Genomic DNA, 14,552 nt, shown 5'->3' with positions numbered 1-14,552 from the left:
TGTGTGTGTGTGTTTTTTTTTTTTTTCCTACTAAAGGGCATCATTCGAGTTCCAGCACCTTGCCACTATGCCCACAAGCTGGCTTACCTCGTGGGACAGTCCATTCACCAGGAACCGAATCGTTCTCTGTCAACCCGTCTCTTTTACCTTTGACCTGCAGAGGAAGACCTGATGTGATACTGAAACCACAGCGTGTAAGCCTGTCTTCCTTTTGAAGCAGGATGTCTGAAATATTTTCCTAGGTCCATAGCTTTAAATTCCCATTGTTCTTGATTGGACATGGGAGAGATTCAGAGTGATATGTTCTACTCTCAGTACTATCACAGACTGATTTTTCCAGAAAGGGGAAATGACAGGGTTTGGTTTGCAGTTTCCCTTTCAAATATGTGACAGAGATCTCATAACTAAACGTGACTGAACACTTTCCACCCCAAGCAGGGCCACTCTAATAATTGAAAAGATGGGACATTTGTCACAGAGAGAGTACATCTGTGAACAAGTAAATTCTACTTGGAAAACTACATCTACTTTATTTTTGAAACTTTTTTTGTTAACAGGAACGGAAGACATAAAAGTAACAACACTGAATTTCTTTTAATATTTTGTATTTAGAATTAACCTATTACTGATGAGCTACATAGGAAGCATTGTGTTATTCCTTGTACTGGGGTGGGAATTTGGATGTATTTTTGGTAGAAAGGTCATAAAGAAAGCTTGATTACGCCTGTAATCCCCAGCACTTTTGGAAGCCCGAGGCGAGCGGATCACCTGAGGTCAAGAGTTCTAGACCAGCCTGGCCAATATGGTGAAACCCCATCTCTACTAAAAATACAAAAATTAGCCAGATGTGGTGGTGGGTACCTGTGATCCCAGCTACTCATGAGGCTGAGGCAGAAGAATCGCTTGAAGCTGCGAGGTGGAGTTTGCAGCAAGCCAAGATCTTGCCGTAGCACTCCAGCCTGGGCAACAGAGTGAGACTCTGTCTCAAAAACAAAACAAAACAAAGAATTGGCAGCTTAGGAACACAAATACTTGGTTTTTACACAAAGAAGGAAAACTAAGCTCTGTTAATGAACTTGGTTAATTCATTCTATTGCACGGTCCCAGTATGTTATGTTAGTCTGATCAAAATCCAAAGTCTTCAGTAAGTTATTTAAGTGGAGCTATTATATTTTTCTTGAAAGCGGACTTTTTTCTCTCCACCTAAAACTATCCTTAATTAGACTCAGGAAACAATGGTTTTTTTTTTTTTTTTTTTATGTTGTTGTTGTTGTTTTATATGGAGTCTTGCTCTGTCACCCAGGCTGGAGTACAATGGCGCAATCTCAACTCACTGCAACCTCGGCCTCCCAGGTTCAAGCGATTCTCCTGCCTCAGCCTCCCAAGTATCTGGAACTACAGGCATGCGCCACCACACCCAGCTAATTTTTGTATTGTTAGTAGAGACGGGTTTTTGTCATGTTGGCCAGGCTGGTCTCAAATTCCTGACCTCAAGTGATCTGCCCGCCTCAGCCTCCCAAAGTGCTGGGATTACGGGTGTGAGCCACCGCACCTGGCCTTGTTTTGGTTTCTTATACTCATAGATAGTGTTATTGTGGGGGTGGGTGTAGGGATGGGGATTAACTTCAAATATACAAGAAAAGGTATATTTGGAAACATAATTGCTTGATTATATATTAGGTTTACAATTTGAACTGGTCTTGTAAGAAATAAAATGGAAAGACTTTGGAATCTAAACACATTGTAATCTAGGTAATGTCCTTCTGAGCAGTTACTGCCAATGGCAATAACATTGAGATGGGTCTGTAATTTAACAAACACTAAGATAACATGTTCTTAAGTTAGAATCTGATTTATAATGATCAATTTCTAGAGGTCTAAAAACGGTTTCTTGGAAAGAACCAACGGAAAGTAGGTATTAAAACTTTCTGAATGTTCTCTCTAAATATAATATATCATTTATTCCTAACACTGTCAAATTTAAGATGATGTGATTCAATAAAGTTATTCATGTTAAAATCAATGATTTTAACATGAATTAAACACGACTGGCTCTTGTTATTTTTTAAATGTTTTTAGCCTCCCTAATATACTAATTTGTTGCTTTCTAAGATAACTAGAAATACTGCTGTGACCAGGGAAATATCCAATTAGCCTATTAGTTCTTTATAAATTGGGTGAAGGAAGCTGGGTATCCAGTATTTCCAAGAAAAGTCTCATTTCAGAGGCTTACATTTAAAAATGTCTGTGATGTATCACAACACTTCAGTTTCACATTGTTGAGCCAGGGTTGGGAGTGCTAATTAAAGGTCTGTCAGGGCTGGGCATGGTGGCTCGTGCCTGTAAGCCCAACACTCTGGGAGGCTGAGGTGGGTGGACCACTTGAGATCAAGAGCTCAAGACCAGCCTGGCCAACATGGTGAAACCCTGTCTCTACTAAAAATACAAAAATTAGCTGGGCATGCTGACACATACCTGTAATCCCAGCTACTTAGGAGGCTGAGGCAGGAGAATCCCTTGAACCTGGGAGGCAGAGGTTGCAGTGAAGCAAAATTGCACCACTGCACTCCAGCCTGGGTGACAGAGTAAGACTCCGTCTCAAAAAAAAAAAAAAAAAAAAAAAAAAAAATCCATTTGGCCTATGAAGTAGCAATACAATAATTCAAAAAATGAACTTGACTCTGGCAATAACATATCGATCCTTGCACTGAATACAGCTCAAAGCTGGACAAAATATTAGAATGTTGAACAGCATCAAAGTGTTAGAAACAAAATGCTTGTTCCCTGGTGCTGCAAAGAAATAGTGCTCAAACATTAATTTTCTCAGCAAGGCAGTTTTAATTTTCTGCAGAAAGGGTGCTCATTGCAGATGGAACAATGGCAAGAGCACACCTGGACAGGGGAGAGGAAGGAGTTCTTATTCCTGATATAGGTGGCCCCTACTGCTATATTGTTCCCTTAGTGGCTATGGCTGGACCACACAGTCTAAGCTAATTCCAATTGGCTGTTTTTTTTTGTTTTTTGTTTTTTTTTTTTTGAGACGGAGTCTCACTGTGTCGCCCAGGCTGGAGTGCAGTGGCTGGATCTCAGCTCACTTCAAGCTACGCCTCCCTGGTTTACGCCATTCTCCTGCCTCAGCCTCCCGAGTAGCTGGGACTACAGGTGCCCACCACCTCGCCTGGCTAGTTTTTTGTATTTTTTAGTAGAGATGGGGTTTCACTGTGTTAGCCAGGATGGTCTCAATCTCCTGACCTCGTGATCCGCCCGTCTTGGCTTCCCAAAGTGCTGGGATTACAGACTTGAGCCACCGCGCCCGGCCTGATCGGCTGTTTTTTAAAAAGAGCAGGAGTATGAACTGGAGTGGCAGGGTGAGTAGTCTAGCAGGAAGGAAGGTTAGCAACAGGTAACTAAAGGTGACTTAGGTCAGAGCAAGTGACCAAGGGTGAGTCAGGATGGAGCAGGTGACCAGGGGAACAGGTGCAAACTACTGATTAAGACTGGTGGGAAAGTTGTTTACCGAAACTAGAAACAAGTGGGCAAAGAGAACCAGGAAGTTAAACTTTAAAATGGAGAATCTAAGAGCTGAACATAGTGACATACTGATTCTTTGAAGAGAAAGTTGGGGTTCACTATATTTAACAAAAGGGATGGAAAAGTAGAGAAAACAGTGCCAATATCTGGCAGAAGGAAATCCAGGAATATGACCCTGGTATTTGGGACTGCTTCTTATGCCACAGATTCTGGAAGGGGCCATTGAGTGAGAAGTCAGGTTTGTTTTGACATATTTGTGAGTCTGTTTGAAAAAAAAAAAACTGAAGTCCAGCAGCAGCATGGAGGGTTGTAGGTTACTTGCACACTCTGGTTTGAGACTCTCAGGGATACAGTGTAGTAAGGAGCTTGACAAAGATAAGGCTTCCCAGGAACAGAACTTACCTTTAAACCACCTGGATCGTTAATACCCCACAGTCATCAGCCAGAAGCAGTCTCATTGCAGGATGATAACATCTTTGTCATCAATCTAACATTTCCATGCAATATATAGTACTCGGTCAACAACAACCAATGTAAGAGGACAATCATACAAAGCCGAGGGAAACAAGACAACAGAAATAGAACCATAGGTGCTCGGGTCATGTGAGTTATCAACAGTATTCCCAAAAGTAAAATACAAATGTTGAGCAAATTGTAGTTCGAGACCAGCCTGGCCAACGTGGTGAAACCCCATCTCTACTAAAAATACAAAAATTAGCTGGGCGTGGTGGTGGGCATCTGTAATCCCAGCTACTCGGGAGGCTGAGGCAGGAGAATCGCTTGAACCCAGGAGCAGAGGTTGCAGTGAGCCGAGACCACACCATTTGCACTCCAGCCTGGGCAATAAGAGTGAGACTCCATCTCAAAAAAAAAACAAAGAGCTTTAAAAAACAGCCAAAATGGGTGAGGGGGAAGATTAAAGACTACAGTGCTGGATGGGTGCAGTGGCTTATGCCTGTAATCCCAGCACTTTGGGAGACCGAGGCAGGTGGATCACAAGGTCAGGAGATCAAGACCATCCTGGCTAACATGGCGAAACCCCATCTCTACTAAAAAATACAAAAAAAAAATTAGCAGGGCGTGGTGGTGGGTGCCTGTAGTCCCAGCTACTGGGAGGCTGAGGCAGGAGAATGGCATGAACCCGGGGGGCAGAGTTTGCAGTGAGCTGAGTCTGCGCCACTGCACTCCAGCCTGGGTGACAGAGCAAGACTCTATTTAAAAAAAAGACTACAGTGCCATTGCATTTAAGTAAATTTGGTTTGTTTTTTTTTTTTGAGACGGAGTCTTGTTCTGTCACCCAGGCTGGAGTGCAGTGGCGTGACCTCAGCTCATTGCAAGCTCCACCTCCTGGGTTCACACCGTTCTCCTGCCTCAGCCTCCTGAGTAGCTGGGATTACAGGTGCCCGCCACCACGCCCTGCTAATTTTTTTTTGTACTTTTAGTAGAGACAGGGTTTCACCATGTTAGCCAGGATGGTCTCGATCTCCTGACCTCATGATCTGCCCGCCTCGGCCTCCCAAAGTGCTGGGATTACAATCATAAGCCACCGCACCCGGCCGCATTTAAGTAAATTTTATACACATGCATATGCATAAAACATCCCCGTATACTCCCCAGGAGCCATACGTATTTAATGATGTGTTGGGGGAGGAGTAATGGGATGGGAAAAGTAGATAAAGAACATAAGAGAGGGTCTTGGGCAGTCTGCAGATGGCAGGACACCATGAACTAAGGAGTGTGATTAACTCCGCTTCATGGAACCGAAGTCTTTGAGAGAAAGAAAAGCAACTGAGAACCTTCCAGAATTAAGAAAAATATAAGGCTGGGCGCGGTGGCTTACGCCTGTAATCCCAACACTTTGGAAGGCCAAAGTGGGTGAATCACAAGGTCAGGAGTTCGAGACCAGCCTGGCCAGTATGGCGAAACCCCATCTCTACTAAAACTACAAAAATTAGCCAGGCGTTGTGGCAGACACCTGTAGTCCCAGTTACTTGGGAGGCTGAGGCAGAATTGCTTGAACTCAGGAGGCGGAGGTTGCAGTGAACTGAGATCACACCACTGCCCTCCAGCCTGGGCAACAGAGCGAGAGTCCATCTCAAAAAAAAAGAAAGAAAAATGTAAGACTTTAGATGGAAGGGCTCACTGGGTGAAGCCCCAGCGTTCCACTTGCCTGGCTCATCAAGTTCCCGTCCATTCCTCCAGCCCCATCTCTGTGGCCAACCTCCACTCCAGGTCCCCGTCCCTGTGCTTCAGCTGCACTGAATGCCTCTGTGTGCCTGCAGGGCCTGCACTCTCTCAGTTTGGCCTTTGCACATGTGGTTCTTTCTCCTCAGGCATTTCCTCACCTGTCTGTGCCTGGCTGACCCCTGCCAATTCCCCAAGTCTCCACTCAGGTGGCTCTTCCTCAGGGATGCTTCCTGAAGTGCCCAGACTGGATGTGGGGCCCTTCCACCACTGCCTGGGCTCATTTAGCACAGCACTTTCACAGGAGATGCCCAGTGCTTGTGTGCCCCCTTCCTGGTGATGAGCCTATGGCATCTCATTCACAGACGCATCCCTGACACCACACACACTGACTGGTACAGGGCGGGTGTTCAAACCGTGTTCCTGAAGAGAAGGATGCCCACATGGATAACTCCAGTCTGCATCTCTCTTTTTTTTGTTCTTTTTATTTTTTGAGACAGTCTTGCTCTGTCACCCAGGCAGGAGTGCAGTGACACAATCTCACCTCACTGCAACCTCTGCCTCCCAGGTTCAAGCAATTCTTCTGGTTCAGCCTCCTGAGTAGCTGGGATTACAGGCACCCATCACCACACCCGACTAAATTTTGTATTTTTAGTAAAGATGGGGTTTCACCATGTTGGCCTTGCTGGTTTTGAACTCCTGACCTCAAGTGATCCACTTGCCTTGGCCTCCCAAAGCGCTAGGATTGCCTGAACCAGATCTCAGTCCTGACCAAACTGCACATTTCACCCTCCCACTGCCTGTTAGGCATCTCGACGTAGAGTCCTGAATGCACCAAAGACATCCCATTCCGAAGTGAACTCCTGATTCTCCCTGTTGCCCCAATCATCCGGTCCTGCTCTAAATTTCCTTCCATCAACGGTGGCCTCATGCACTCAGGCTCTGGGGCTTGAAGTCTTAGGGTTGCACTTAATGCTTGCCTCTCCACTGGCTTCACTTCTAATCTGCCATCAAACCTTTCATCTTCACCCAGAAACACCACCTCTGTCTCTCAATCTCCTTCCTAGAGCCCCACAAGGTCTCCTGTGAATTTTCTCTTTATCTTTCAATAGATCTTCCACTCAAGTCCATTCTCCACTCAGCTGTTTGTGTGGAGCTTTCTTTTCTTTTTTTATTCCCCCAAGTGTTCAGGTTTATTGAGAGCATTAGGGGCTGCAAGGGAGCCCTGCGCATCTGGAGGCGAGGCCTGGTGTTTGCCTGGACAGTGGCCCAGAAAGCAGCCAAGAATGGAGTATCCTCTACCCGGTTTACTTGAAAGTGTGGCTCTCGGGTCCACCCTGCCCAAAGCCTTTAGGCCCAAACATGGCGGCATAGCAGGAGTGGTTGCAGTAGGGTTTGCCTTCGTGCTCAGCGTGGCCCCTGGAGGTCAGCGTCTTCCCACATTTCTCGCACTTCAGGCAGGGCTGATACCAGTCCTTGCCTAGAGAGGTCACCCTCTCGGCGCAGTACACCTTGTCGCACGTGGGGCAGTTGAGCATGGCTGCTCCGGGTCCAGTGCAGGCTGCAGGTGCGAGACTCTGTGTGGAGCTTTCTAAAGCAGGAGTCTGATCACGATTCACCACTGCCTGCAATTTACGAATGGGTTAAGAAGTCGACTGCCCGGCCAGGCGTGGTGGCTCACGCCTATAATCCCAGGACTTTGGAGGCCGAGGCGGGCAGATCACGAGGTCAGGAGATCGAGACCATCCTGGCTAACACAGTGAAACCCCGTCTCTACTGAAAAAAAAAAAAAAAAAAAAAAAAAGCCAGGCATGGTGGCGGGCACCTGTAATCCCAGCTACTCGGGAGGCTGAGGCAGGAGGATGGTGTGAACCGGGAGGCACAGCTTGCAAAGAGCCAAGATTGCACCACTGCACTCCAGCCTGGGCAACAGAGTGAGACTCCATCGCAAAGAAAAGAAAAGAAAAACAAAGTCGACTGCTTATGTCCAGGAGGATAAAGGGCACACATTTTCGTCCAGGACACACACAAAGCTTCGCAATCAAACCCTACTTACACCCAAATACCCACCTCCATCTCCCACTGCTCTTCCCCCATTTTAACCTTCTTTCTTTTCTCTTTTTTTCTTTTTTTCTTTTTTTGAGACAGAGCCTTGCACAGAAGTTCAATGATTACACATCTGGAAGAATAAAGACGTGCAGCATCAGGACAGGTCCATGAGAGGGGACATGGAAGGCCAGGGGAGGACAGGGTCCCACTTTTCCACATGGCATGGGCATTATGCTTTACAGCTCATGGAAAAAAATCTGTTATAAATGATGTAGGCTGGGCAGAGTAGGGGTTGAGACTTTTATTTTATGATTCAGGGCACTGAAATTTAGATTCAGTGACTGGCTCAGAGTAACAACACTGAGGAGTAATGAAGCTAAGGCAGGGAATTTAGTTGGTTCCCTGGAGATGGAGATCCCTGAGCGCCTGAGACCAGGGGTCCATGCCCTGGACTCCAAAGCAAGGACCCTCCTCACTCCTTTCCCAAGTCCTCCCAACCCCATGGCTGCTGCAGGGAGACGCTGATGCCTGGAGAAGATGCTTGGCCCAAGAGAAGGGCCCAAATCGTGACTCAACTCCCGGCTTTACATTTCCACCCCTGACCCAAAATGCAATGACTTTCCCCACAAGAAGCCCTGCTGAAGGCCCGATGTCCAAATTCATGGCTGTCTGCCCTAGCACTTGACTGTAGCTGCCTGTGGGGAGGCTTCCCTGTGGTCAGGTGACTGCCCCGAATGACCTGGAGCCTCTTTGACTTTCAACCGACTCAGAACCCAGGACATTCCAAACCAAATGCCCATGTGATAGTTGTCCTTAGAATTAGATTCACCTCCCAACTGACCGAACCGGGCTGTTGGGCAGTTCATAGGATTCATTAACTGAAAAAGTGCCCTGCGGGGCTGGTGCTTGGATGGCTCAAGGAGTGAAGTCTGCAAACTCCTGTGGTCTCACTGCCTATTGATCAGAGCAGCCTGGCCTCAGGCCTGGCTGAGAAGGGGCAGCGGTGGCACCAGCCCTGAGTGGGTGCCTCACCACTCCCACCCTTCCTCACCAAAACTCAGGCCCTGCTGTACAAACTACAGCAACTACTCCAATCCCTTTAACAGCTTCAGGTCTACAGTGCCTTCAGTACAGTAACTGGCAGGGGATGATGTTGGGGCTAAACCTGCTGTCTGTCCAGGTGCCGACTGGGATGCCTCTGGGAATGGGCGGGAGAGTTCCTTGACCCCAGATCACTTTTCTGGTGTATCCCGTATTTAAACCTTCATGATCTTCTTGTATCTTTGAGCCATAATCTTCAGAAAATACATTCAAGGATGGGCATGGTGGCTCATGCCTGTAATCCCAGCACTTTAGGAGGCTCAGGCAGGTGGATCACCTGAGGTCAGAAGTTCAAGACCAGCCTGACCAATATGGTGAAGCCCCTGTCTCTACTAAAAATACAAAAATTAGCCAGGTGTGGTGGTGGGCACCTCTAATCCCAGCTACTTGGGAGGTTGAGGCAAGAGAATTGCTGGAACCCAGGAGGCAGAGGTTGCAGTGAGCTGAGATCATGCCATTGCACTCCAGCCTGGGCAAAAAAAAGTAAGGAGGGGAGGGGCATCATTGCAAAACTTCTCATCAAAATACTGGCAAGTGGAATCCAGCAGCACATCAAAAAACTTATCCATCCACCACCGTCAAGTAGGCTTTATCCCTGGATGCCAGGTTGGTTCAACACATGGAAATCAATAAATGTGATTCATTGTATAAACAGAACTAAAGATTAAAAGCACATGACTATCTCAATAGATGCATAAAAGCTTTCAATAAAATTCAACACCTCATCATATTAAAGTCTCAATCAACTACATATTAAAGGAACATACCTCAAAATAATAAGAGCCATCTAGGCAGACATGGTGAGTCCCACCTGTTATCCCAGCACTTTGGGAGGTCAAGGTGAGTGGATCACTAGAGATCAGGAGTTCAGGTCCAGCCTGGCCACATGATGAAACCCAATCTTTACTAAAAACACAAAAATAAGCCAGGCATGGTTGTGGGCACCTGTAATACCAGCTACTTGGGAGGCCAAGGCAGGAAAATCACTTGAAAAACTCAGGAGGCAAAGGTTGCAGTGAGTCAAGATCAACACTACTGCACTCCAGCCTTTATGACAGAGTGAGAGTGTCTCAAATAAAAAAAGAGCCATCTATCAACTCTTTCTTAATGATACAAAGGAATAACAAAAGCAAAATACCAAGTCTACAGTCATCTCATTAGATTTAATTACCAACTGCTCATCTGTTTTGCAACACAATGAACTACTAAATGAAACACTAAAATTATCTTTTGCTTCTTTTCTTTTCTGAGACGGAGTTTCACTCTTGTTGCCCAGGTTGCAATGGCGCAATCTTGGGTCACTGCAACCTCCGCTTCCTGGGTTCAAGTGATTCTCCTGCCTCAGCCTCCCGAGTAGCTGTGATTATAGGGATGCGCCACCACACGGGGCTAATTTTGTAGTTTTGGTAGAGATGGAGTTTCTTCATGTTGGTCAGGCTGGTCTCGAACTCCCGACCTCAGGTGATCCTCCCACCTTGGCCTCCCAAAGTGCTAGCATTACATTACTGGTGCTTCCACCCCCAGCAAAGGGAGGCGGTGAGTGATTGTGCTGCCTTGCTCAGGAAACCACACCTACAATCCTAGGATTACAGGTGTGAGCCACTGCGCCCAGCCTCTTTTGCTTCATTGTTAAGAATTCTTAGTTATTCTAGTGGCTCAGATAGAGTTCAGGCATAGTAGATGTGAACAAAGACCACCACAACCAGAAGGAGGATGTCACTGATGTTCACTATCATCCTCTCCCGGGGCCACAAGGCGTGTCTGTGAACTTCTTTATTCTTTTTTTGAGACGGAGTCTCACTCTGTCACCCAGGCTGGAGTGCAGTGGCACGATCTTGGCTCACTGCAAGCTCTGCCTCCCGGGTTTATGCCATTCTCCTGCCTCAGCCTCCCGAGTAGCTGGGACAACAGGCGCCCGCCACCATGTCCAGCTAATTTTTTGTATTTTCAGTAGAGACGGGGGTTTCACTGTGTTAGCCAGGATGGTCTCGATTTCCTGACCTCGTGATCCACCCGCCTCGGCCTCCCAAAGTGCTGGGATTACGGGCGTGAGCCACCGCGCCCGGCAGTCTGTGAACTTCTTGCTCAGAGCTTCCTCCTCCTCTTTGGTCAGCTTGGGTCCCATCTCCTCCAAAACGCAGAATAAGTCATAAGCCTTCTTGAGGCATCCATGTTCAGGATAATCTAAACAAAGATAAATGATTGCATGAGATCTGGATCACTAAAGAACTAGAAAGCCTGGTTCATGTAGCACAGGTGAGTGTAAAAAATGATTCGAACCACCTATATGAGGGGACTCCCTGAGAAAAGATAGCTAAATCTAATTACGTAAAAATAGACAGCGGAGGGGCCAAAATGTTGAGTAGAAACAGCTGTAGTCCGAGGCGTCCACCAAGAAGAATGAAAACAAGTGAATCCTGTGTCGGCAACTGAGGTATCCAGGTTCTCTCACTGGGACTAGGCAGTTGATGCGACCCACAGAGGGCGAGGAAAAGCAGGGTGGAGCAATGGCCCACCTGCGAGCCACACAGGGCAAGGGGAGCTTCCACCCCCAGCAAAGCGAGGCGGTGAGCGATTGTGCTGCCTTGACCAGGAAACCACGCTTTTCCCACGGATCTGTGCAACCCACAGATGAGATCTGCAGAGAGAGCCCATCGTGGAGCGCTAGGAGCTGGGCGGGCTCTGGAGCTTCCGCGCCAACTTCTCCGACAACCGACGCCGGGGTTTCGAGGAGCAGTGGTACCGGCGGCCGCTGCGGGCGGTGCGTATTCGGGGCAGGGCCGGGAGGCGCCCGGAAGCCCTGCAGTGGGAGTCGGGGAGCCCCCCCCCCAACCCGGCCCCTCGCAGGCTCCTTTCCTTGGGCGCCCGGGAGCTGGGGGCCCGGAGGAGGTTAAAGGTTAGGGGGCTTGGGGGTGCGGGGTGGGGACTGGGGGACCGAGGGGACCCTCGAGGGCCAGGGTGGAGGAGGCAGGAGAATGAGGAAGCGCTGCTGCAGAGCCCCCTCCCGAGGCGAAGGCCGAACCCCGGCCGTGTCTTTCTTTTTAATATTTCTTTTTAATTTTTAAAATGTTTTCGAGCCTGGGTTTGGCCCTGCCGCCCAAGGTGGAGCGGAGTGGCCCAATCCTAACTTCTGAGCTCAAGTGATTCTCCCGCCCCAGCCTTGCAAGTTAGCTGGGGCCACCACGCCTGGCTAATTAAAAAAAAAAAACAACTTAGCCAGGCTCTGTGGCTCACGCCTGTAATCCCAGCACTTTGGGAGGCCAAGGGGGGGGTGGTGGTGAATCACCTGAGGCCAGGAGTTCAAGACCAGCCTGGCCAATATGGTGAAATGCCGTCTCTACTAAAAATATAAAAATTAGCCGGGTGTGGTGGTGCATACCTGTAATCCCAGCTACTTGGGAGGCTGAGGCAGGAGAATTGGTTGAACCAGGGAGGCGGAGGTTGTAGTGAGCCGAGATCACACCACTGCACTCCAGCCTGGGCAACAGAGTGAGACTCCGTCAAAAAAAAATCTAGAGTCTCACTAAATTACCCAGGCTGGTCTCGAATTCCTGGCCTCAAGCCATCCTCACACATTGACCTTGCAAAGCACAGATTAAGGGCATGAGCCACTCAGACACTCGTCTGGCCTGAGCGGTATGTGCTGCACAGAGCTGGGCCCAGGGATAGGGAGGAGGGGACAGTTTAGATAATCTAAGGTCAGCTCTGACAGACAGGAAGGTACCTTGGTTTTCAGGGTTCATATAGAGGATAGGACATGACAATCAGGCCAAGGACGCCATCCCTGTTCCCCTCCTGACTTGGATGTGGTCAACAGAGAAGTGGGACTGGGTGAGGTCTCGGCCGTGTTTGCCTGGTTTACATCCTCTTTTTCTGACTTTGCAGCATTCAGTACAGGAGGAAGAGAGGAGAGGGCTGGGTGCCAGTGTGTGCCCCACTCGCAGTGTTCTAAGCAAAGCCTCCCTATCCCCCCACACAACCTTCGTATCTGTGACAGGCAGCGGGTCATCTGCCTCTTAGTCACAGATCTGAACCTTTTTGCCTTGGGCTGGGATACGGCCCTGGGCTCATCCGTCTCAGGAGATTTGGGTTCCATCTGCTCCGAGGAGGAACTCCTGGCCCCACTGGCCCAGGTTCACAAACCGTCCTGGCAGTTGACCTGTCGTCAAGTTAAATGTCCTTTCCGCCAAGAGTCCCCGCCATGTGTCAGGGCTTGTGCTAGGCCTGGGGGCACAGCTGTGCGGCACAGTGGACCCGGATCCCTTTGGGGGCCTAGGAGCTGAGCCCGGCCCTTCTCTTTGCAGTCGGGCCCCACCTTGGACATGCCGGTTCCCTCCAGCTTCAATGACATCGGCCAGGATTGGCGGCTGTGGCATTTTGTCAGCTGGGTGTGGTATGAATGGGAGGTGACCCTGCTGGAGTGATGGATCCAGGACCTGTGCACAAGAGTGGTGCTGAGGATTGGTAGTGCCCACTTCTATGCCATCATGGGCAGTGTGGCCGGGAGCAGGCAGGGTAGGTGGGTGGGCACGGTTGCTGAACAGCATGGGACCCCCAGCTGCCACCCACAGCCTGTCTCCTGGAGTGGGACGGTGGGGGGGCCTTACCCTGCCCTGGGGGCTGTGCCCTGTGTAGGGGGATAGGTGGCCTGATCTACCCCACTGGGATGTCATTCTTCTGGTCTGGCTGGCAGGCCCCTGAGCCCCATGCTGCAGGTTATGTGAGGGAGTGCCCGATAGCAGAGCCCCTCCTCATGCCCCAACCTACCCCGCCCACACATATCTCCTATGTCTGCAGTGGGTGAATGGGGTCGACACGCTAGAGCATGAAAGGGGCTACCTCCCCTTCGCGGCCGACATCAGCAGCCTGTTCCAGGTGGGGCCCCTGCCCCCCCGCCTCTGCGTCACTGTTGCCATCAACAACACGCTTGCCCCCCACCCTGCCACCAGGGACCATCTGTACATGGACTGATACCTCCAAGTGGGTACCATCCTGCCTCCACTGCACCCACCCACCTTCCTGCCCCACCCTGTGGTCTTCCTGCTAGGGTCAGGGTGGTCTTCGAAGAGAGGAGGCCTTGGATCTGGGGAGGCATGTGAGCTGAGGGCAAAAGGCCCATGGCAAGGGCCCAGTGAACCACAGTCCTCCCGCCCTAGGTATCCCAAGGGTTACTTTGTCCAGAACACAGACTGACTTCTTCAACTACGTGGGACTGTCGCGGTCTGTGCTTGTATACACGACACCCACCGCCTACATCGATGACATCACTGTCACCACCGGTGTGGAGCGAGACAGTGGTGATGGCTTCTGGTAGGATCCTCCCTCAGCGGGGCCCACGGTGGCTCTGTTTCTTCCCTGTTTGAAAAGCTCTCGCAGGAAAAAGGTTCTCCCAGCATCCCTAAATCCTCACAGGTTCTCATCCACCTATGAAGCTAAAATCCAGTCTGTCTGAGCGGGCACGGGCTCCCGAGATCACCCATGTGGTTGATCTCGCTTGGAGAAGAGGGGTCTGGCCTAATGTCACACAGCTCAGGGTGGCAATCCTCTCCCTTCCCCATGGTACTGCTCTCACTTCAGCTCCCGTTGCTACACATTGTGCTCAAGGAACAGGCAGCTTTGGGGGACTGGGCGTGGAGGTTCACGCCTGTCATCCCAGCTCTTTGTAAGGAGGACCTGGTAGGAGGATC

The 14,552-nt window shown here is 49.4% G+C and overlaps 1 protein-coding gene and 2 pseudogenes across 1 annotated transcript in view; 2 read left to right on the top strand and 1 right to left on the bottom strand.

Moving 5' to 3' along the window:
* The window catches only part of LOC104665601 (piwi-like protein 3), a 45,782-nt gene extending 45,227 nt beyond the window's left edge, over window positions 1–555 (top strand). The window contains 1 exon segment of the mRNA XM_030915490.1: window positions 37–555. Coding sequence (XP_030771350.1) covers window positions 37–153 — 117 coding nt within the window. The 3' untranslated portion in view covers window positions 154–555.
* Window positions 556–7,021: 6,466 nt separating this feature from the next.
* LOC104679764 lies at window positions 7,022–7,253 on the bottom strand (annotated as a pseudogene).
* On the top strand, window positions 7,252–14,058 carry LOC104679774 (annotated as a pseudogene).
* The last annotated feature ends 494 nt before the right edge of the window (window positions 14,059–14,552 follow it).

The sequence above is a fragment of the Rhinopithecus roxellana genome, chromosome 13 (assembly GCF_007565055.1).
Source record: "Rhinopithecus roxellana isolate Shanxi Qingling chromosome 13, ASM756505v1, whole genome shotgun sequence".
Taxonomy (NCBI): domain Eukaryota; kingdom Metazoa; phylum Chordata; class Mammalia; order Primates; family Cercopithecidae; genus Rhinopithecus; species Rhinopithecus roxellana.
The sequence above is the reverse complement of the archived record's forward strand: the minus strand, read 5'-3'. Positions and strand labels throughout refer to the sequence as shown.